Source organism: Babylonia areolata, chromosome 2 (assembly GCF_041734735.1).
Source record: "Babylonia areolata isolate BAREFJ2019XMU chromosome 2, ASM4173473v1, whole genome shotgun sequence".
Lineage (NCBI taxonomy): Eukaryota > Metazoa > Mollusca > Gastropoda > Neogastropoda > Buccinidae > Babylonia > Babylonia areolata.
The window spans coordinates 49,668,124-49,692,720 of record NC_134877.1 but is presented as its reverse complement, the minus strand read 5'-3'; the positions used below and the strand labels follow the sequence as shown (position 1 = coordinate 49,692,720).

Sequence of the window (24,597 nt, the reverse complement as noted above, 5' to 3'; positions counted from 1 at the left end):
ATTTCTGAACAATAAAAGCCTGATTTTGATGCAGATGGTGCCAGTCTTCCAAATGTTCTGGTCTTGGAGAATCTTGTGTAAAATTTCTGCCTCTTTATCTGACAGCAGCATGGACAGAGTCTCTGTTTTCGAGTTTGAAAGAAAAGAATTGAGTTCCTTTTTTCATTCACCCCTCGCCCTGAATAGTGCATACACAACATAACACATGACAAAATCAAAAGAATGCAACATAAATAAAAATCCAAGTAACTACAATTTACATAAAAACCACAAAAACTTGTTTCGGGAAAAAAAACACCTAAACACTAGCAACTATCAGTTTAACTTTTTTTTTTTTTTTTTTTTTTTTGCTGCCCCATCATCTGCGCCGTTTCAGTGGCATTACTCCCACGCCGCTCATTTAGATTCCCCCATACACGGCCACACCCGGGTTCGTCCTTCGCAATTCCAGCGTCGGCAGTCCACAGGGAACCATCGATGTTAGGTCGCCTGGAGGCCACACACCAGAGGAGACCCTGCACTACTGCTGAGTCACTTCGGTGGTGTTCAGTGGTGCCTGTTCTGTTTTAACGTACTTAGGACACCACCTACTAAGCCCCCTACTAACGACAATAATGGCTTAGTCGCGGAGCCAGACTGAGTGAGCGACTATCAGTTTAACTTTATATTAGTAATAGGGACGCAGACGGACATGGACAGAGAGACAGAGAGAGAATCCTCAACTTTTTGTACCCGAGAAATCGGGACTTTTGTTTTCTATTATGTTCATGATGGTGGATGAAGATGGGGGTGATGAAGATGCTGCTGTGGATGTCCAGTAAGGTTTGGGACTACCAGACTAGGCTGTACTCTCACAGCATATGCAGAAACCTGCTGTGTTGGTAAGGGAAAACCCACCTCTGATGGGGATCGAACCCCCGCCCCCCTCCCAGTCGTCAGCCACTGACGCTAACCACTTCGCCACGGCAGCTGGTGAGGCTCCTCGACTTGATCTACGATCATGACTCAGCTGGTCTGTCACTCAAGTACCACTGCATACACGTGTAATCACAAGGTGGAGACATGCAGGATGTTACCACGCAAGGGAACAGTACTCGTGCTTTTCCCCCAGCCCCCCTCCCCCCCCAGCTCCCCTAGCCCCCTCCTTGCTGAACGTGCTTGCTTGTTTGCGAGCACGGACACAACCTCTGCTCGCATGTTCACACACACACACACACACACACACACACACACACACACACACACACACACACACACAGAGAATATAAATGCATGCATGCACGCATCATCTCTGCATACCAAACGTGTAAGGCTTATACTCTTTTTACGTGTCTCTTCCTCATTCACTCATGCACGCACGCATGATCCATCTTTTCTCTCGACAGATACACACATGACCTCTCTCTCTCTCTCTCTCTCTCACACACACACACACACACACACACACACACACACACATACACACACAAGATCACGTCCCATTAGCCCATTAAATTGAATCCTATTTTCCTTTTCATGTTTGCTTTCTTTTTTCCCCTATCTTTTTTTCCTTTTCGTTTTTCTTTTCTTTCTCCCATAGTTTTCTTTTCTTTCTTTCTTTCTTCCGTCCTTTGTTTTTTTTCTTCATTTTATTCTGTCATTTCTCTGCCAGCGAGAACGAATAACGTCCGAAGCTGACCGGACGAGCGCTTTACTCCTGGCGCAATGCTCACGAGCAAACACTGGCCATTTGCAAACCCTTGTCAAACATGCTGTGCCCTGGTGAAATAGTGGGACTGCTCTCCACCTCAAACCCTCCAACCCGCCATGCATTCCGCCCCCCCCCCCCCCAACCCTTCCTTCTCTCTCACTGCAGTTTACTATTTGGGTGTCGTTTCAGGAAAGCGTCTCGAATTGAATTATTGGTAATTTTAGTTTATTAGAGAGATTAACCCGTCCCTGTCCGAAGTGTCAAATATATATACGTCCAGACTGAGAGCCGACTTGCGCCAAGTTGTGAAACGTTGATGGGTCGTGTCTTTTTGCATGTATATTCACAAATTCACGACACCCACATACATACATACAATACATACATTCATAAACACACAGTCGTACTAAATATATACGTACATATATAGACATGCTTCAATACATCATACATACATATAAAAAAACCACACAAAACACACGCGCACACACACACACACACACACACACACACACACACACACACACACACACACACACACACACACACACACACACACACTCACACACACACACACGCTTATTAAAAAGCAGAAGAAGAAGAAGAAATTATGTCTGGACTGACTCCATGGGTTTCCAATGACAAGCATATCGAGAGTTTTATTGCCTGGGTAACAAAGTAGGCGGGGGCGTACTATTTTTTAAATTTTATATTAAACACCGCACCGATGGCTTCGTCATACTCAACATGACAAAGCCAGAAGAACCTGTCATGAAGTACTTCCACTTCCACCATTGAGCCCTCTTGACCGCTCTGAGCAATGGCTCCCCAGTAAACATTGACCCTCCCCCCACCCCACCCCCGATGGTCCCCTTCCCTTTCACACACACACACACACACTCACACACACACACACATACACACAAGCACACGCACTCGCACACACACACACACACACACACACACACACACACACACACACACACACACACATAAACAACACCCCCTCCGACACCCCCTACTCCCCCCCCCCTCTCCTCCTCAAGTTAAACAATACCAGGATTATATGGACTTAGGAAGAGCTTCACTCAACTACCGTCGCATGGCCAGTTTTAAAGCTGAAGTACCCCACAGTTCTCTCTCTCTTCTCACCCTTCTCCCTTCACCTTCACCCTCAACTTCCTTCCTCGCTATTCTTCCATTCTCTTTCTCTGACACTTTTTTATTCATCAATTTTTTTACAGTGTAAGATCGGCCGACTTATGTGAATAGATGATATGAAACTGAATTAACTGAACAACCATTTCACACACACACACACACACACCGACACACACGCACACACACACACACACACACGCACACACACACCTACACACACACACACACACTTTAAGTCTCCTTCTACCCCCCCCCCCCTCCCTTTCTCCGGACAACCCAGCGTGTTTTGATAATGGCAGGAAATTGATGGATATCAAAATCTCAATTTTCAACAAAATCTTGTCCTCTGAAGCGAGAAGACCACCCATGTGAGCGAAAGGACAACACAGCATGGACATCAGTCAACAGTTCAGTCTCAAAATACATGACACGTGGATCGAAACGAATTAATGGAAATGTCAGGTAACTTCGTTTTTCCCCCTCTTCTTCTGGACATATCTTTTGAAGGGGGTGGGTGTAGGTGGGTGTGGGTGTGGGGTATGTGTGTGTGTGTAGGGGGGGGAGGGTCTGGAGGGGGTGGGGTGGGGGGCAGGGGGGTGTATCCATTGCTTCGTTCCGAATCAGTTTGCCAGACTTTTACGTTTCTAATTATGATGGAGAGCTACACCATTATATTTAAGCAAGTGCTTCATGCCTTGTCCAGGCTTTTTGGTTTCTGCCCTCCCCCCTCGCCCCCCTTCCCGTCTCCCCCCCCCCCAACCCCCCAAGGCCTTTCTCTTCCTACCGTCTTTCCCTGGAGACTGTGTTTTCTTTCCTTCCTCAGATGAACGGTTTTGTAATCCCCTGTACCCCCTACCCCCACACCACACTTTCCACGCGCCGCGCACGTGCGCATCACGCACCCGCTTGCACCCACGCGCGCAGAGAATCACGCTATTCGTTCGACAAAATCTTTTGCACTATTGACCCCCCCCCCACCTCCTCTCTCCCACCCTCACCCTCTCCCTTCCCACCAGTTTCTCCAAGCTTCACCTCAACACTGTTTCTGCGCCTGTTTGTTTCCCTTTCTCTGCTTAAGTCTTTCCCGGCACCAGAACAAAATCAATGAGTGCGAAAAAAAGAAAGAAAAAAAGACAGACACAAAGAAAGAAAGAAAAAGAATAAGCAAGCAGGAGCTCTTTCGCTAAGGTCGAGTCAATGTTGTTACTCGATATCTTGATCAATGACTCGCGAAGCTTGCGAATGTGCACAAATATTTATGTTGATTACGCGAGACCCTCGGTTCTGGCGTCACTGGTTCTTCCGTAGTTGATTGGTTGAAACCTGAAGTGGGGTTACCCGCATTGCATTGGTTGAAACCTGATGTAGGGTGACTCGGATTGCATTGGTTGAAACCTGAAGTGGGGTTACCCGCATTGCATTGGCTGAAACCTGAAGTGGGGTTACTCGGATTGCATTGGCTGAAACCTGAAGTGGGGTTACTCGGATTGCATTGGTTGAAACCTGAAGTGGGGTTACTCGGATTGCATTGGTTGAAACCTGAAGTGGGGTTACTTGGATTGCATTGGTTGAAACCTGAAGTAGGGTTACCCGCATTGCATTGGTTGAAACCTGAAGTGGGGTGAATCGGATTGCATTGGTTGAAACCCGAAGTGGGGTTACTCGGATTGCATTGGTTGAAACCTGAAGTAGGGTTACTCGGATTGCATTGGTTGAAAGCTGAAGTGGGGTTACCCGCATTGCATTGGCTGAAACCTGAAGTGGGGTTACTCGCATTGCATTGGTTGAAACCTGAAGTAGGGTTACCCGCATTACATTGGCTGAAACCTGAAGTGGGGTTACTCGGATTGCATTGGTTGAAACCTGAAGTGCGGTGACTCGGATTGCATTGGTTGAAACCTGAAGTGGGGTTACCCGCATTGCATTGGCTGAAACCTGAAGTGGGGTTACTCGCATTGCATTGGTTGAAACCTGAAGTGGGGTTACCCGCATTGCATTGGCTGAAACCTGAAATGGGGTTACTCGCATTGCATTGGTTGAAACCTGAAGTAAGGTTACCCGGATTGCATTGGTTGAAACCTGAAGTGGGGTTACCCGGATTGCATTGGTTGAAACCTGAAGTGGGGTGACTCGGACTGCATTGGTTGAAACCTGAAGTGGGGTGACTCGGATTGCATTGGTTGAAACCTGAAGTGGGGTTACCCGGATTGCATTGGTTGAAACCTGAAGTGGGGTGACTCGGACTGCATTGGTTGAAACCTGAAGTGGGGTGACTCGGATTGCATTGGTTGAAACCTGAAGTGGGGTGACTCGCATTGCATTGGTTGAAACCTGAAGTGGGGTTACTCGGATTGCATTGGTTGAAACCTGAAGTGGGGTTACTCGGATTGCATTGGTTGAAACCTGAAGTGGGGTGAATCGGATTGCATTGGTTGAAACCTGAAGTAGGGTTACCCGCATTACATTGGCTGAAACCTGAAGTGGGGTTACTCGGATTGCATTGGTTGAAAGCTGAAGTGGGGTTACCCGCATTGCATTGGCTGAAACCTGAAGTGGGGTTACTCGCATTGCATTGGTTGAAACCTGAAGTAGGGTTACCCGCATTACATTGGCTGAAACCTGAAGTGGGGTTACTCGGATTGCATTGGTTGAAACCTGAAGTGCGGTGACTCGGATTGCATTGGTTGCAACCTGAAGTGGGGTTACCCGCATTGCATTGGCTGAAACCTGAAGTGGGGTGACTCGGATTGCATTGGTTGAAACCTGAAGTGGGGTTACCCGCATTGCATTGGCTGAAACCTGAAGTGGGGTGACTCGCATTGCATTGGTTGAAACCTGAAATGGGGTTACTCGGATTGCATTGGTTGAAACCTGAAGTGGGGTTACCCGCATTGCATTGGCTGAAACCTGAAGTGGGGTTACTCGCATTGCATTGGTTGAAACCTGAAGTAAGGTTACCCGGATTGCATTGGTTGAAACCTGAAGTAGGGTTACCCGGATTGCATTGGTTGAAACCTGAAGTGGGGTGACTCGGAATGCATTGGTTGAAACCTGAAGTGGGGTTACTCGGATTGCATTGGTTGAAACCTGAAGTGGGGTTACCCGCATTGCATTAGTTGAAACCTGAAGTGGGATGACTCGGACTGCATTGGTTGAAACCTGAAGTGGGGTGACTCGGATTGCATTGGTTGAAACCTGAAGTGGGGTGACTCGCATTGCATTGGTTGAAACCTGAAGTGGGGTTACTCGGATTGCATTGGTTGAAACCTGAAGTGGGGTTACTCGGATTGCATTGGTTGAAACCTGAAGTGGGGTTACCCGCATTGCATTGGTTGGAACCTGAAGTGGGGTGACTCGGATTGCATTGGTTGAAACCTGAAGTAGGGTTACCCGCATTGCATTGGTTGGAACCTGAAGTAGGGTTACCCGCATTGCATTGGTTACTGTCTCGTGTGGTTCAATGATAATGACTCGGTTCAGGGGCGTTTCGTTGTTTCGATCTCTGGTTTGTGATCGTACGGCTGTCTTCTCCCATTTATTTTATTCCCTTCACTTGGTCCCCTCTCTCCTGTCCCTCTTCTGTTTTCCTGGGATTTATCTCCCCTGAAATACATTCTTTATTCTGGCAGCAGCTACCTTGATATATGCAATGCTAACATTCTGGACTTTCAAACAGATTGAGTGCAATATTTTTGCAACATCAAAATTTCAAAGTGAATATGTGCAATGCTATGCTGTGCAGGTCTCATATGCTTCTTTTTATTTATTTATTTATTTATTTTTCAAGTTACGAATCACTTTTTTTGTGTTGAGTAATTGTCCACGTTTGGTTTGCTATACTTAATTTCTATTCAAGAGACAATAAAGTTATCTTACCAGTTACTTTTTTTTTTCATATTTTCTATTGGTTTTGTTTCGTTTTGGTATTTTTTCCTCTTTTTTTTAATTGTGATTTTCAAATAACAAAATTACGCTCTGTTTCTATTCTTTTGGGTGTGTTTGCGCTCGCGCGCGCGGGCGTTGTTTCTTTGCGATGTCTTCGGTTAAGAATCCATTAATGAATTTCGTTTTCGGCGTTTGTTAGTTACCTTCTTCACATTTTTCTTTCTGTTATTCTTTTTTTTCTGTCTGCCTTAAAAGCACACACATATAAAGACGCACACGCGCACACACACACACACGCCAACATACATACATACACACATTCTCTCTTTCTCTCTGTCTCTGTCTCTCTGTCTGTCTCTGACATTTGAGGGATAGGAGATAGTAACGTGGTGCAATTTGGGTTCCGTATTTTTACTCTCTCTCTCTCGCTTTTCTCTTTTCTGTAATCGTAATATGTGCCTCGATTTGTCTGTCTGTCTGTGAGATTGGTTACCCGTCACCCCCAACGCCTCCTCTCTCTTTTGCGTGAAATATAGTGAGAGTAAAAATATGGTAGCCAAATTGCACCACGTTACTATCTTTATCTCCTATCCATCGAATGTCAGAGACAGATAGAGAGAGAGAGAGAGACAGACGTGTGTGTGTGTGTGTGTGTGTGTGTGTGTGTGTGTGTGCGTGCGTGCGCGCGCGCGCGCCTGTGTGTGTGTGTGTGTGTGAGAGAGAGATTTTACAAACACGTCTTGCGATCACACATAGCCTACACACAGATATACACAGACACACACACAGAAATACACACACGCACACATATACACACACACGCGCGCACGCGCACACATCCACACACGCACGCATGAACGCACGCACGCGCACACACACACACACACACACACACACACACACACACACACACACACACACACACACACACACTCCCATTGAGGCAATCAAACGGTCAGTTTATTGACTTTGTGTACGGCATTCAAGAGGTCACGTCCTGACCTTATCAGCGAATCTCCAGACCTTCAGGTATTCAAGAGACAAAGCTGCGAACCAACCGTAGTAATCCTCCCTTTTGACGACCGACGGACCGCCGTAATCACGCCGTCTCTCGCGGCTTGTTCACGCTCTTGCCGTCAAGCATGTCAGTTTGGTCACGAGCCTTGTATGGTGCATGACTTGGGTAATAAGAGCGGGATTTGTTCGTGGATGTTATCACTGGGTGTGGGCTGTTTGTCTTGTTGCAGGGTATTAGATATTCACGTTTCACAATAATGTGACTAGATGTGATTGGTCGGATAAACGTCTTGAGTGAATGCATTCGTGTGTAGAGCTGTCTATGTGTTTCAGTTGTGTGTGTGTGTGTGTGTGTGTGTGTGTGTGAGTGAGTGAGTGAGTGAGTGTGTGTGTGTGTGTGTGTGTGTGTGTGTGTGTGTGTGTGGTAAAGCCCTAAAATTATTCTGAATGCACTTAGTCCTCCAAATACATGATTTGTCTTTGAACACAAGGCTAATCTCTGTGTAAATGTTGTGCTGGTAACAGTAGTTTTGGTAATAATGATATTATTATGAGTAGTAGTGACAATGATAATTATATTTATAATAGCGACGATGATAATGAATGATCTGATTACAATAACGATAACAAAAAAACAATAACTGTAATGCAACACTGACTGTAGTAGTAATACCGGTACAAAAAAACAACAACATCGCATAGAGTAAGTCTGTTATCCCCTTCCTCAGCCTTACTTTTCTGAAAGACATGTTCCGAATTTGCATGGACACCTTTCTGCAACGATCTGTCTTCTCGTTCACGAATCTTATCTTGTTTCGACCATTGAATCGCCTTGTTTGTACTGTTTTACCCCAGCTGAAAAGGCCCCATACACGTTGGTGAGACCTTAGAACACGCAGACGTACAGTCCAGTTCTGGTGAGCATTAACCCCCAGACTGCTGCCAGTGGTTGTGTTCGTCAGTGAAGGGCTGTCACTTCACTGACATAAGACGTTGCTCTCAGGTCAGTTACCACAATGTATTTGGACTTCTTCCTTTTGAGACTGCATTATTTCTGTTCGGCAAAGTCAGTGACACCACTGGTAAGTACACACAAAAGGTAGTAACTGTTCTTCAAATTCAGGCCACCCTGTCTTGTTTCACCAAGGTTCAGCAGCGAAGTGGTTAAAAGCTAATTTGTCGACTGTGTCGGATGGAAGATGCAGAGCGATCAGTAGAAATTTCATAAGCCAGTGTTTCTCCTTCTTTCCTTCGTATTTCTTTTTTTAAATTTATTTATTCATTTTTACTTTCCATTCTCCTACTTTGATTTTCTTCTTTTGTTTATCTTCTTATCTTTTGTTGTTGTACTTCTTGTTCTTTAATTTTAGGCTCTGGCAGTATGAAAATGTTAATAAATCATCATCATCTTCTTGTTCTTCTTGTTCTTGTTGTTCCACTTTTCCCTCATTTTCCTCACTTTTCCTTTGAAAACGAATTTCCTGTATTTTTCGGTAGAAGTATGAAATAATAAAAGAACACACTTTTTTTATTTTATTTAAAACATTGTCTTCATGAAAGAATCACAATTTCCGCTTTGGCTCTGGTGCAAGAATGTGTTAAGATTTTGTGTGTTGAAATAGAATCTATCTATCTTTCTGTTTTACCCAGTGAATTCAACAAACATTTTTTTTTCTTTTGCTGTGAAGAAAACCTGAAAAGCTTGTCAGTGGTCAGTCCATTGATAGATAATTATTGTACGGTGGTTGTTTTTTTCCCTTTCTCTTACAACAAACCAAAAAATGTAATTGAATGAAGTAGGTAAACTCAGAACGCAGCTTTCTACATCATTTCACCATCTACTGGACTGCCGAATATAATTTTAGATAAGGCAATATAGGGGTAAAAAAAAGAAGAAAAAAGTCGAGCATTATTACACACTTGCTGGACTTGAAGGGGTGTTCAATGCATGATCCATTTTGTGGGGGCGGGATCCTGGAGATTTTCGTTCAGGAGTTTGGCCATGTTTGACAAACAGGAACCATTGTCCACTTACACTAATGCCAATGTCAGCCTTGTTTGCATGAAGGCTGTGGAAAAATGGGAATATGCTCTCTGTCTCTCTCTGAGATAAAGATAGTAACGTGCTGCAATTTGGCTTCCATATTTGTACTGTTATCATTTAAATATCAATGCGTGTGTGCATGTGCGTGCGCGCGCGCGTGTGTGTATGTGTGTGTGCACGCACGCGCGTGCGCAAGCTCTCTGTCTCTGTCTTTTCCAGGCAGACAGACACACACACACATACACGCGCGCGCTCTCGATTACGTATCAGTATCACGCCACCCAGCAAATCTCTTGCACTCACTGTCTCCTGTCATTCGCCAAAGACCCCATGTATATTGGGTATTGTTGTCTTTCTCCTCAACCCCCCCTGCTACCCCACTCTTCCCCTTCCCCCTATTCTCTTCTCAAAATCGCTGTGACCATGAGCACTTGACTTCACTCCTCCACCTTAATTAAAAAAAAAAAAAAAAAAAAAAGAGGCAGAGAGTTTGAAAGCAAGCACAAGCTGCAGCCGTCAAGTGGTTTACACTCAAGCGGCAACCCAGCAACGAGACCCATGGCGAGATTGGTTGCACACACAGGGCAGGACAGGACGGACCAGGTCCTTCTAATGGACAGTGGGAAATTCGAGATCGCTCCTCCAGATACCGGGAACCTCTTTGTGTCGCAGGGTGGAAAAAAAAACTACGCTCAAGTCCCACTGGTGTTGGTGTTTTCATTGTCTTTGTGGTGGTGGCATGGTAGCGACTGGTACAGTTCGGAGCTGCTCGTGAAATCGTGTGCATGCTGTGTTTTGTGGTGAGTTGTGTAGATCCATTTTGTTTGTTTGTTTGATGCTGCTGTTGTTTGTGCGTGCTGAGGACGTCAACCCTTCCGCTTAATTCATCATCGACAGATCTAAATTTTTTTTTTTTTTTTTTTTTTGAGAGATAGGATAGATAGAAGTCGGGTTTTTTGTTTGTGGGAAGTAGGGTAATTTGTCTGTTTGTCTCATGAAGTCATGTTACAAAATTAACACACACAGAACATACACAAAGCACACACACACACACACACACACACACACACACACACACACACACACACACACACACACACACACACACACAGAGCTCAGGCATACACAGATCACACATATAATCAGTAAGTGTAACACAAAACACTGAAAGACGTTATTTCCCAAACACGCGTGTTTTTACAGAACTGATATCCAGTCCAAACTGAATTTGCTGTTTGCATTCAGTTGAACTGATTTACCATACTACTAAAACCTTGCTGGTTAAGACTGGATGTAAATGCAGTTTATCTGAAAGAGGAAACAGGGGACTTTATTTGACAGAGCAACTGATGGTCAATTTTTAGGGAGAAAGGCACTGTATATATATATATATATATATATGTGTGTGTGTGTGTGTGTGTGTGTGTGTGTGTGTGTGATGTATCCATGCATGTTTGTGTGTGTATGTATATATGTACACACACGCACACACACACATATATATATATGTATATATATGTAGGGGGCTGTCGGTGGGGGGCGAGAGAGAGACAGAGAGAGAGAGAGGTGATACGGATACGGATAATTCATTCAAGTGAAGGCCATTGCCTTCATAAAGAGGTGCAAACACATGTTCATATTACAAAAACAAAACAATAAGTAATACGCGGTCATGTCACCAAGAAACAAACTGAGTTCATTGTTTTAAGACATCAAAGTTAATAAGTCTGGATGCTTTGAACACATAAATTGCGAATGCTCTGTTCATGCCAAAAAGCCACAATATGACTGGATAATTTATAGAATTTAGGTGATGACACATACATTTTGTTCTTAAATCATGCAGGACAGGACAACTTAGAACAGAACGTGTTTCATGTTCTTCTTCATGACTGTAAAGTCTGCACATAAGATCACTTACATTATATGTTCTGCATCGGTAATGGTGTACTGCAATTTCAGAAATACCAAGTGTGACTCTTGCCTTCAAATACTGATATTGTGTCAATCTGTGTTTAAAAATAGATACGCGTTGATATCCGGTATAGTGCAGAATGTACCCTCTCGCTAGTACTAACACGAAAATTCCGTTCTTGCCATCTGAAGACAATTATCCTTTCTTTAAACACTCTGAGAAATTCGTCAATACCCTCCGCGATTCGGTTTTACCAAACGTAACCATATCCAAACATACATGATTTACAGCCGATATTTGAAACCCAGTTTCTCATGCCACGTGTATAATTATCGAGCAAAGTTCGACATGATTTGTGAGGTAACCAAGACACATGCATTCTCGTTAACTTCAGTCATTTACTAATGCATTAATTTTTATAAATAGGGAACCTGTTTGTTTTCTCCATATACTAAGTCGCTAGATGTTCGAATTTCTCTTCCTTAAAAATCTCTTGAGCGCAAACAAACGTATATTTTCACAAAGAAATGCTGCATTATCTCAACCCCATATCTCAGCACCATATTGTAACTTTTGGTGAATTTGTGGAGAGACAGAGAGAGAGAGAGAGAGAGAGAGAGAGAGAGATTTCTTACAATAAAAAACAAAAGGTCTTTAAGTCAGTCTTGTAGAATTCAAGAAGTTACCCCCTCTAGCCCCCCAAAAAACCCAAAGCAAAACAAAACAACAACAACAACAAAACAACAACAACAACAAAACAAAACACACCCAAAACCAACAACCAAAAAACAAACAAACCCACGAACACACACACACACAAAACAAACACACTCAAACAAAACAAAACAGAACAAACAACAAAACCCAACAAAAACAACAACAACAAAACAAAACAAGGAAAACAATAACAACAACAAAAACCTTCGCTCTCAGCAAAGGCAGCGTTTCTCTTTTCCTTCTTTCTGTATTTTCTTTTTCTTTCTTTCTTTCTTTTTTCGTCCAACACTTGCCAGTGTTTCGTTTTGTCAGCAGAGACTCTTCTCAGGCAGATTTACGATGTAGCGACGTGAAGGTGAACGCTCGTTTGCAGTCCCGGAGATATTATTTTGCAGTGACAAGAATTCGCACCACCGCCTTGTGTAACTCGTACAAACCACTCTGGGCATAAAAAGATCACGACAGTATGATCAAAAGTCATAAACGGCGACTGGTAACATCCATAAAACACTTGAGCGACGATCAAGAGCGATGGTAACCACAGCGAAGCGTCAACAACAACGTAACGTTGCACCGAAAACGATTCAGTTCAGTTCAGTTAAAGAGAGTGGTGTGTGTGTGTGTGTGTGTGTGAATGTGTGTGTGTGTGTGTGTGTGTGTGCGTGTGTGTGTGTGTGTGTGTGTGTGTGTGTGCGCGCGCGCGATCGTGCTTGTGTGTGTGCGCGAGCGCATAAGATAGTACCTACAAGTGTCACATAACACAGCGGCCATGCTGGTAACGCAAATTGCGTTTTGTTCTTGTCGCTTATCCAAAAAACAAATGCCAAATGGTCAGGTGATGTCCATAAAGGGCAGGTTGTGTTCGCTCTCTCCCTCAAAAGAGCCACAAACATTCCTCCCCCACCCCCCAACTCGCCCGCCGCCTCCCACCCTCCCCTTCCCCCCATGCTTACGTACTCTTCGGCACCCGAGCTAGGTTTTTGTCGAAATTTCAAGGCGTGAAGCATCAACCAAAGAGGGTAATTAGAATAAATCACACAGTCGTCGACCCACTGTGACACTGCGGACACACGCGATAAAATTCGCGTGAGGGTCTACATTCTGACGTCATTTTCTCATGCAGTGAGGGTCTGAAGCCCTGAAAAACTCGATTGATAGCCATATGCATTACTCTATGGTCAACGGTCTTTCCCTGAATCGAACAGTTTCAGTGGCCAGTTATCACATGGATTATGTGGAGTGATGGCCTAGAGGTAACGCGTCCGTCTAGGAAGCGAGAGAATCTGAGCGCGCTGGTTCGAATCACGGCTCAGCCGCCGATATTTTCTCCCCCTCCACTAGACCTTGACTGGTGGTCTGGACGATAAACCGAGGTCCCGTGTGCAGCATGCATTTAGCGCACGTAAAAGAACCCACGGCAACAAAACGGTTGTTCCTGGCAAAATACTGTAGAAAAATCCACTTCGATAGGAAAAACATATAAAACTGCACGCAGGAAAATATACAAAGGGTGGCGATGTAATGTAGCGACGCGCTCTCCCTGGGGAGAGCAGCCCGAATTTCACACAGAGAAATATGCTGTGATAAAATGAAATACAAATACAAATGATCTTCAACGGACGAAACCGGCTACAATGCTATGGATTTGACTGGTGAAATTCTTTAAAACTTAGAGCCAGTGGACACTTCCTCGGATCAGCTCTCAATTGCATCTAGTGGTCATTTGGGTTAGCTGTTTTTTGTTGTTGTTGTAAAACAAAAATCTAATTAAAAAAAAACACCTTAAACAAATGATCCATTTCAGAGCTGGGTTGGAAAAGCAATCTTAACCGCGTAGAGTCTACTTATCGTTCGGAAATTTCTTTGCTGAGTCTGTGGAATCATCGTAGACTTGGAAAAAAAATCTTAGCGGAAAGCCGCAAACTTCGCGCCGTCAAGATCGTTCATGCAAGCCAGGTTAAAAAAAAAGTACTGATAGACGTGACCAGTGGTTGTTGTGCCAAGTTATAGCTCGACTGGTGAAAGAAATGTCTGTTGGCATGCAACTTTGGACAAATTAAAGCAAAGAGGCAGGCAGACACACAGACAAACCGACCGAAACCTGCACTCGCCCCGGTAGACAGGGAGCGTGTAAAAATAGAACAGTTTGCTTCAGTTAAATAGGACCCCGCGATCTACAGGAAGCTCTTTGTACCTAACGCTGCTGAGAGAGAACAGACATGGTCCTACCTAATCAAAACAAAACTAAAAGCAACCGGGACACAGTGAAAATCAGCAAACGAAAACGCGACAGGCAGACTTCTAAAGGAAACAGGCTGCGTGGCATTATTTTATTCAAACGGGAAAAGCCACGACCTTGGGCTGATCCTTTGGAAGAAAGCGACAGTTCATGCACGTGCGTGTAAAAGGCGCTGGCCTTCCTCTGCAGACACTTGCGTGGCGCAGTCTATCAACGCCCAAGAAAAGGGACAGCGAGATTGTGGCATCGACACAAAGTTGGATTTAATGGTGGTCCTTCCCAGTCTCACTCCCCTGAGATTTATGACCGAACCTCGGTACAGGTTAAGACACTGTATGGTGATATACGGTCTTCGGGGTATCTCCTCGGGAGGAAAAAAAAACCCCACTTGAAATAGGGGTCACTCCCTTCGTCCTGAATTCAGCTGAGTTATTTCCCTTGTCCTGTTGCCGCAAACTTCAGATCGTGGTGAAAGGGGTGGTAGGAAGTGGGAGCCTAGAGGCTGTGCCACTTTTCTGTGGATATGCACTGGTATTTGATATGACATATATACGTGTACGAGAGAGAGAGAGAGAGAGGGCAGCAAGAAAACAATGGCAGTGTGTGCTGATGCATTGTTTTTTTTTCTTGGGGGGGGGGGGGGGGGGGGGGGGGGTTGATCATGTACGATCGTTTTTATGTCGCTTTCTGGATCTTCCTGTCCCATGTCCGCTCACTCCCTCTCTTAGTAGAAATATCCTGTTGCCATTTCTGTTGAAAAAGATTATAAAAAAAAAAAGATATACGAGGCTGATTTTGCAAACAACAAATAGAGCAGTATAAAATGTTAAATGTTTTTGCACCTGATCCTCCTTTTAAGGGGCCGTGGCATTTTTTCAATAAATTATCCGTGGCTTTATCGATATCCGTATCATTCACTCTCTCTCTTTCTTTCTCTCTCTCTCTGTCTGTCTGTCTGTCTCTCTCTCTCTCTCGCGCGCGCGTGTGTGTGTGTGTGTGTGTGTGAGCGCGCGCATAATATGTGTCTTTGTCATAATGCACACACCTTTATCATCATCATCTTTAGTATTTTCATGCTTTTCGTCTTTTGTGGGTTTTGTTTTTTTGTCTTAATTTTTTAAAGTTTTTTTTTCCTTTCGTTGTAGTTTTGCTTTGACCCAAACTCGACTCGATAATCAAACTCGCAGCCTACTTGAAAAAAAAAAAAATGCATAGACACAGAACTCTTTCCCTTCCAAGTTCCACTGCATATACTCATTCCGCTTTCCCAGTCTCAGAACCCGCGCACCAGTTAGAAAGAACGAGGGGGAAAAAAAATCTGCGATTGAACTTCCCAAGGCGGACGAGCAGAAAAGGATCAGTGGGTTCAACGCTTAATAAATCACAGCTGGCAGCCACCACAGTGACAGAATCCGTCCAGACGGCCACTTGAACGTAGGCTTGGTAATGGCAATAATGAGTTCGTTCTGGGAGTATCCATCCACCCCTCCACCCCGTTTGTGTGTCCTGATCACTACTGTCTCAGTGTTCAACTTTGTCTGTATCTGTCTCTATCTCTCCCAGTAAGTCTCTGTCTCTTTCTTTTTGTTTGTCTCTGTCTGTATGTCTCTCTCGAAATTACCCAGAAAGTAAGAACACTCAAATTCAGACCCAAGGCAACCAGGTACTTCTTCTTCTTCTTCTTCTGCGTTCGATGTTTTGGCTGCGTCAGACGGTCACCCCCGTCGCCACGATGTAGCCCACGGTCTTCTCCAGGTCGTGGCGGTCTCCCCAAAGCTGCGCCTGTAGCTCCGTGCCCCCTGGCCAGGTTTGACGCCGTAGAGTTTCATGGGTTGGGCAGTGTTGGAGGATGTGTTCAGGGGTCTGGGGTCCAGTGCCACATGGACACTCATCAGTGTGGGCGATCTTCATACGGTGAAGGTGACTCAGTAGTCGGCAGTGGCCGGTTCTCAGTCTGAAGAGGACAGTCTGCTGGTGTCTCTGGAGCTGGTGGATTGGATCGACACCACTGTTTGCACCCAGCCTTCTCTTCCACTGGTTCTGGTAACGGTTGTGGATGATGGTCCTGGCCTCTCTGTAGGTCACGGGGTGGCTGAACTGCTTCATTTTGCTGCCTGCCTTGGAGAGAGCATCGGCCTTTTCGTTCCCCATGACCCCACAGTGAGAAGGAACCCACTGAACAGTGACAGTCGACCGTTTTGAAAGGTCATGAAGGGCTGCTTTGATGTTTGTCAGCTGCTGTTCGTTTCTGGTTGACTGGAGTCCCTGCAGGAGAGATCTGCAGTCAGTGAAGAAGGCTATCTTTGGTGGTGGGTTGACTGACGTCCTGAGGCCTTGTGCAGCATGGAGTAGTGCTGCTGTCTCCGCTCTGTAGTTCGAGGAGATTCTTCCTGTGGGGAAGGCTCCAGGGGTCAGTCTTCCATCTGTGTGCCTGATGAAGATGCCTGCTCCTCCATTCTTCACCGCTCCCTCCGAGGATCCATCTGTGAAGACGTGCGTCCATTCGCTGGGGTTGTACTGAGTCTCAATCATCTCCAAAGTCAGAGCTTTCAGCAGGGGAGGGGCTTGGCAGTCCTTTTGGTCGATGCCAGGGACTTTTGTGATGATTGAGACTCCTTCCAGTTGGTCGGCCGGTTCCTCGAAGTCGGGGAGTGTTTCCATCTCGGCAGGGGACGAGGGCAGCAGGTCTTCATGTTGGCGGTGCAGGGTCTTGGAGAGGTGGTTGAAGCTGGTCCGCTTCAGTCTGTTCTTTGTTGGGTACTTCAGTTTTTCGTGCATTGGGTGAGTTGGCATGCGCAGGAGCTTCTCGCTGTGGATGAAGACTTTTTCCTCTCGTCTATCTTTGAGTGGGTGGAGGCCTGTGTGTTTCTCCATCGCCTGAACTGGAGTCGTCTTTATCCCGCCAGTGATCAGCCGTAGCCCTGCGTTCTGAACTTTGCTCAGGCGGCTTGTGTTGGTTGCTGATGCCGTGGCCCAGGCAGTGCTGCCATACTCCAGGGTTGGCCTGACAGTTCCAGTGTACACCCTCTGCAGTATGCTGCTGTTGGCACCCCAAGAGGTCCCGGCGAGTTTTTTCAGGATGGCCAGTTTTCTGGTTGCTCGTCTCTCGATGTCCTTGAGATGGGGGTTCCATGTCAATCGCTTGTCGAGCTTCACACCCAGGTACATTGGCGTGTCATCCTGTTTCAACTGCATTCCGTTCAGTTTGAGGTGGGAGGTTTCTGACATCGGTGACAGCGAGAAGATTGCTGAGACTGTCTTGGTGGTGTTGATGTCTACTCCCCAGGCAGAGGCCCATGTTCCCACGTGATTGAGTGCTTCCTGCATTCTGTGGCTGGCGGACGTGAGGTATTCTGCAGCACTCCAGGCAGCAAAGTCATCAGCGTGGAGGGCTCTGGAGACATGCTTGGAGATCTTCTCAGCGATGTCGTCGATGAAGATGAGGAAAAGTGTAGGGGAAATGACTCCTCCTTGCGGCACACCTTGCTGTAGAGTGACCCGATGGCTGATTTTCCCGTCGAGTTTTACCCTTGCCCTGCGGTGTTGGAGGAAATCCTGGATCCAGCGGTACATCTTCCCTTCCACTTTCTTGTTGAGGAGCTTCAGGAGAAGTCCTGCCTTCCAGACCTTGTCGAAGGCCTTGGTTAGGTCCACGAAGACTGCAAGCACCTTCTTCTTTTCTTGAAAGGCAGTCTCTATCTCCTGTGCAAGGTACACCAGCTGGTCTTCGGTGCTGCGGTTTTTCCTGTAGGCTGATTGGGTATTGCTGAGCAGGTGGTTTTCTTCAAGGTGTTTCAGGAGTCGAGTGTTCACCATCCTTTCCATCACCTTGCCCAGACAACTCAGGAGGCTGATTGGTCGATAGCTGGACTTCTTAGTCTTATCCTTCTGCTTCTTTCTGATGGGGACGATGATGGCTTCTCTCCACTGGTCTGGAAGTTTCCCTGTGTCCCAGGACTGGTTGATGATCAAGAGAAGCTTCTGTCTGGCTACAGGTCCCAGGTTCTTGATCATGTCATTCGGGATGCCGTCTTTCCCAGGTACAATTTTTGAGTGGAACTCCACAGTGCGACGTGGCAACGGAAATCTCCAAAGTCAAAAAGGGACTAAGGGACACCCCCCCCCCCTTCACACACACACACACACACAAACACACACACACACACACTCTCTCTCTCTCTCTCTCGTTCATTAAAACAGGAACTGGTGACTGAATTGCAAATCCGATACACAGCGTGCGTGCACACATGCACAAACATTTTCAATATCTCAAGGAGGCGTCATGCGTTCGGACAAATCCATATACGCTACACCACACCTGCTTGGCATTGTCATGTCTTGAGCGCCTGCATATATAAATTTGTGTGTACATACATATCAGAGTGGATTTCTTCAACATAATTTTGCCAGAGGACAACACTCATGTTGACATGGGTTCTTTTTCAGTGCGCCACGTGCGTGCTGCACACAGGGCCTCATTTTATCGTCTCGTCCGACTGACTAGACGCTCAGTTTGATTTTCCAATCCAGCTGGGGAGAAAAGGCAAAAGCGGGAATCGTATCAACACCTTCATTGACACTGTATTTGCAGAAAAGTGTCTTAACCTTTATGTCGCTACCTGCTTACACCTATAAACAACACACACACACATGCACATACACACACACACACACAGACAACACCCCCTCCCCCCACCTACACAGGTTCACACTCAAACAACACAGACACACACTTATGTATATGTATGTATACATGAAAGAGAGAGAGAGAGAGAGAGAGCGCGCATTGAACATTATTTATCTTTGTGGATTTGATAATTGAGCACTCTGTGTGTTTTTCTTTTTTGCGTCTCTCTCTCTCCCGCCCCCCTTTCTCTCTCTCTCTCTCTCTCTATATATATATATATATGTGTGTGTGTGTGTGTGTATGTGTGTGTGTGATCACGTTCATCTTTATGTTCAGGCTATGTTTTTTTTTCTTTCTATCCTCTGATTAGAAATTGATGGAATGGACAACGTCTGCATGAACGAAAAATAAAAGAACCTTCTGCACGGCTCCACCAACACAACTGCTACGACAGTTACCTTTTGTTTTGTTTCACTTTTTTGTTTTCAGCCGTTTGACATAACCAACATTGGTTTAAGATGCTTTGACATTTAAATCTCACCTTCAGTTTTGCAGCCAATGTCTGTCGTCTGGTGAAAACTGCCGCGTAGAATTTAAAATAAGATAAGAATAACTTTATTATCTCCAATTAAAGAAATCTGGTCAGGTGCATTATCACAACACAGACAAGTTAATAACATGGAGACCATAACTGTAAAAAAACCAACAACAGCTATTAGGAATTTAACGAAGACACAAATGTAAAAATACCACATACACCATTTCATACATTCATCCATCACATTGCAGATGATATTTTGAATGTAAAAACAGAAAGAATTAATAAACATTATTTTGAATATAATTATGATTATAGCCTACTATACTGCACATTGATTATGATAGATAAGATCGATATGAATAACTTTATCATCTCATAAAGATAAATTGCATCAGGTGCGGCAAAACACAGCCAGATAATCAGCACACACACACACACACACACACACCCACACACGGATTACTTGATTAAACAGGAGTAATAAACATGTTTTCAATTAAAAACATTTTCTCGGGGGATTCAATCCCAGGAAGGCGGGAGACACTAACAATGTTGACATTAATGTTTTGGGTGCTGGTGTTACGAGCAAGTAAATTGAACAGAGGGAAGGATATGAGGGCAGGATGTTTAGAAAGAAGGGCAGTGACTCTGTTTCCTCAGTCACAATGAACGATGACGTGGAACTGAGAAAAGTCGGGTTGTCATTCTTTGGACGCTGCGCCATTTTGATGTATTGAGCTATGGGACATAATCCGGGTACTGATTACAGTGGATTGCGGGAAATATAGACGTGTTCTCTCCCTTGTCTTATAGCGTGGAACAAGGTTACCTATTGTCCTCTGTGTGTGTGTGTGTGTGTGCGCGCGCGCGCGTGTGTGTGTGTGTGTGTGCGCGCGCGCATGTATGTGTGTTTGTGTGTGTGCGCGCGCATGTATGTATGTGTGTGTGTGTGTGTACGCACGATAAAAGCAATATATCATGCATTCTTTCTTGAATAATGTTTCTGTTTTTCTTTCCTTTTTGCATGTGTGTGCCTGCGTGTGTGCGCGGAAAAAGTACAATTTTCTTTAGTTTTCTAAAACCTTAACATTTGTTCCGTAGATGAGGGTGTATTTCTTCTCTTGCAGGATTACAGTCCTTCTGTAACAAGTATGCCTTTTTTTCTTCGCTACTTCACCGTTGTAAAAACATTCGGCGACTTTTTTTAGTCACCCCCCTAGCCCCCCCTCCCCCCCCCCTCTCTCCTAATTTCTTCTCTTTTTCCTGGCCCTGAGTTGTAATCCTGCTATGTTTTGTTGTTTTTGTGTTCCAGTGGCTGCACCACCCGTCCGCCCCGCTGTACCGTCATGACCAGAGCTGAGGAGGTCTCTTCGTCACAATGCCCATGATGGCCTCCAAACCCACCATCAACCACAGCCAAAACGGAGCCAAAAAACCCTCAGCCAATGGCACCACCACCACCACCACCACCAGAGGAGGCAATAACGGCGACGGAAGCAAGGACAGGAAGGAGGTGAGGAACGGGGGCGCGGAGACCCCGCCACCAGAAGAGGACCTGGACTACATCTCGCGGCCCGAGAACTATGGCGGCAGCAACCTGCAGCAACTGCAGTTGTTCTTTCTGGCGCGGGAGAAGCAGCAGCACAAGTCGCAGCAGCAGTCCGGCAAGAAGAAGCGGCGGCGGAGAGAGGAGGACGAGCTGTTCAGGAGGTACAGGCACATCCTCCCTCTGGACGACCCCTCCTTCCGGCCCTCGGACTCTGAGGACGACAGCGAGGAGGAGATGGAGAAGGGAGAGGAGGAGAAGAAGGAGGGGGGCAAGCAGCAGCAACACGCCAGTGACGTGAGAGCCAAGTCCGAGGTTTCTTCTGTCAGGCAGAAATCCACAACCACCCAGCATCAAACCGCCGCATCCTCTCTGGCCGTGGTGTCAGAAGCTTCCAGATCACAATCCAGTGGCCGAAGGGTCTCGGACGTGCGCAACCCCACCCCCAGTGCAGACAGACGTTCGGCGTCGGTTAGCGAGGAGAGAGCGGACGATTTGATAACTGACAGAAGTCGGAAGTTGTCCAAGCAGGCGTCTTCTTCAGACGCGGCCTCTGCCTCCGACCCTGGTTCCAACACAGCGAGGTCTGACGCGTCCTTGAAGTCTGACGCGTCCTTGACCTTGTCTTCGGGGAGGTTAACCTCGGCCGGGGGTCAGGGGGAGTCGGGGTCGGGGGTCGGGGACAGTTTCGGCAGCCGGAGGGCATGGCCACGCCCCAATGTGAAGAACTGTTTCGCCGGCCTTTCGGCGGACGTCAAGAGCAAGCAGGTCAGTTTGGTCACGCATTGTGTGTGTGTGTGTGTTTGTGTGTGTGTGCGCGCGCGCGTGCGTGCGCGCGCGCGTGTGTGTGTGTGTTTGTGTGTGAAGTCAAGTCAAAATGATCTTTACTGATCTTTACTGAGAGTAAAAAGAAAAAAAAAAAAAAAGGAGCCTAAACAGATTTTTTACATCCATCCCTCAGAAAAAAATGAAGAAATAAAAATGAAGTGAAATGAAGGAAAAGAAGAGGGAGTGGGGAGGTGGAAAGCATAACATGAAAATCAACCATTACCAGAAACACAATAAATTCAATCAGAAAAAAATCCACGCGCAAGCATTAAATATACAGATGAGGCTAATACAATTATGAAATACTAAAGCAACATCGTAACACCATTAACTTAGTTATACACGAAGAGAAAGAGTGACAACGAGAGAGTGAGAGAGAGAGAGAGAGAGACAGTGACAGGTAGACAGACGGACAGACAAAAAGATAAATGGGCGTGTCAGAGACAAGGACAATCACATCAGAACATGAAAGGGATCACATTTTTTTCATCTAATATTTCTTAAGTCCTTTTTTTTTAAACATTTGCTTCAAACGACATGATTTTAAGGAGGAAGTTAGGCTGTTCCACATCGTCCCCTCAGAATATTTGAACTAGATTGATATAATTTGTTTTGGGGTCGTGAAAAAAGTTTGTGAGTATGTCTGTGTTCATCCATAAATAAATCCTTGATCAATATCTTTGGGACCATTCCATTCACTGTACTGTGCATGCACATACGTTTGTTAAAAATTAACGATGGTATACTTCTGAATGGAAGGATAACTAAATTATTGTAGCCTGTATGTTTTTTAATTTTTTTTTATCTAAGTATTCGTGTGCACTTTTTTTCACATGTACTTGCATTCATATGTCTCAACAAACCCAATTAAAGTTCTTGCCTTTACCAAAGTTTACAATAAAAAAAATCATATCAACTCCTCTCTCTCTTTCTCTCAGTCTCACAAACACAACACCAAACAAACAATCATCTTGCATCACTTCATATGTAACTCAGCTATGCGCTCATAACATTTTCTGTTTAGAAACAAAACAAAAACATATACAACTAAAAATTGAAAGAAAAAAATCTCTAACTAGGTCATTGGTTTACTAGGTTATAAATAGTCTCAAGTCCTCATAAATCTTAACACTGTTAACAACAGCACACACTGCTAAACACAAAAAATTACACTTACAGTTACTTAGAAAAAAAGCATATGTTAGAAAAGGTCCATATAAACTGAAAATCCGTTCTCCTTCAAACGTCCACACAAACTGGGAAAAGAAAGAAAGAAAAAACAAGCAACTGCCCCTTGTGAAAAGTTCACAAATGCTGGAAAAAAAACAACACACTTTTTCTGTACTGTCCATTGCATTGTGAATTCACAACCACATACAGTGATACATGGTTCAATCCACTGTTCAAAGTAAGATGCCGAACTTTATACTTCATACTTTTTTTTTTTAACCAAAACCATTAACACAACATTTGGTGGGGATATGAATACTCAAAACAACTTTTATAACCTGGTAGCCATACAGCCTTGTATTCAGCACAAGACCCCACAAAAACTTGTCAATCGTTATTTTTCCTCCCGGTCTATCACTCATATCAAATAACGTCACACGATCGAAACTAATGACGACAATGAAACATTTCGTAAAACGAATGACGCACACAGGCTACAATACCTCAAAGCTGCATATTATATATCTCGGTTGTATTTAGAAAGCAATTATCAACAAATGAATAAGAGAGGGCTTCTGACATACCCTACACAGTATCTGTCACAGTGTTACATTTTAGCTCAACCAGTCTTATAGCTCTTTCGTGCAAACGACTGATGCTAAGATGGTATATTCTTTAGAAAATTCGTTTTCCTAGATCAGCAGTATGATCAGACCGTGGCAGGCCATTGTTTATAATGACGGGCACAATAGCCGAGTGGTTTGAGCGTTGGACTTTCAATCTGAGGGTCCGGGGTTCGAATCACGGTAACGGCGCCTGGTGGGTAAAGGGCGAAGATTTTTCCGATCTCCCAGGTCAACATATGTGCAGACCTGCTAGTGCCTGAAGCCCCTTCGTGTGTATACGCACGCAGAAGATCAAATACGCACGGAAAAGATCCTGTAACCCATGTCAGTGTTCGGTGGGTAATGGAGAGACGAAAATACCCAGCATGCATGAACCACGACAGAGTCATCGGCAAGTCGATGTTGGTCGTGCAACGGAAAGAAGAAGAAGAAGAAGACCCCTAATACTTTGTGTGATGTAAATTTTTCAATTATTGTCCTTGCATGTAGCATATAAAGGTGCAAAAGAGGAATGCATTTTTATCGCTTCTGTCACACATTCATACATTCAGCTTTGCCTGTGTTTGTGGGCATGTGTTACAACTCATTTAA

The 24,597-nt window shown here is 45.0% G+C and overlaps 1 protein-coding gene across 1 annotated transcript in view; it reads left to right on the top strand.

Annotated features, from left to right (window-relative positions):
* The window catches only part of LOC143277628 (uncharacterized), a 77,719-nt gene that overhangs the window by 5,463 nt on the left and 47,659 nt on the right, over positions 1-24,597 (top strand). The window contains exon 3 of the mRNA XM_076582517.1: positions 21,149-22,150. Within this exon, the coding sequence (XP_076438632.1) occupies positions 21,215-22,150 (936 nt within the window). The 5' untranslated portion in view covers positions 21,149-21,214. The remainder of the gene's footprint in view (positions 1-21,148; positions 22,151-24,597) is intronic.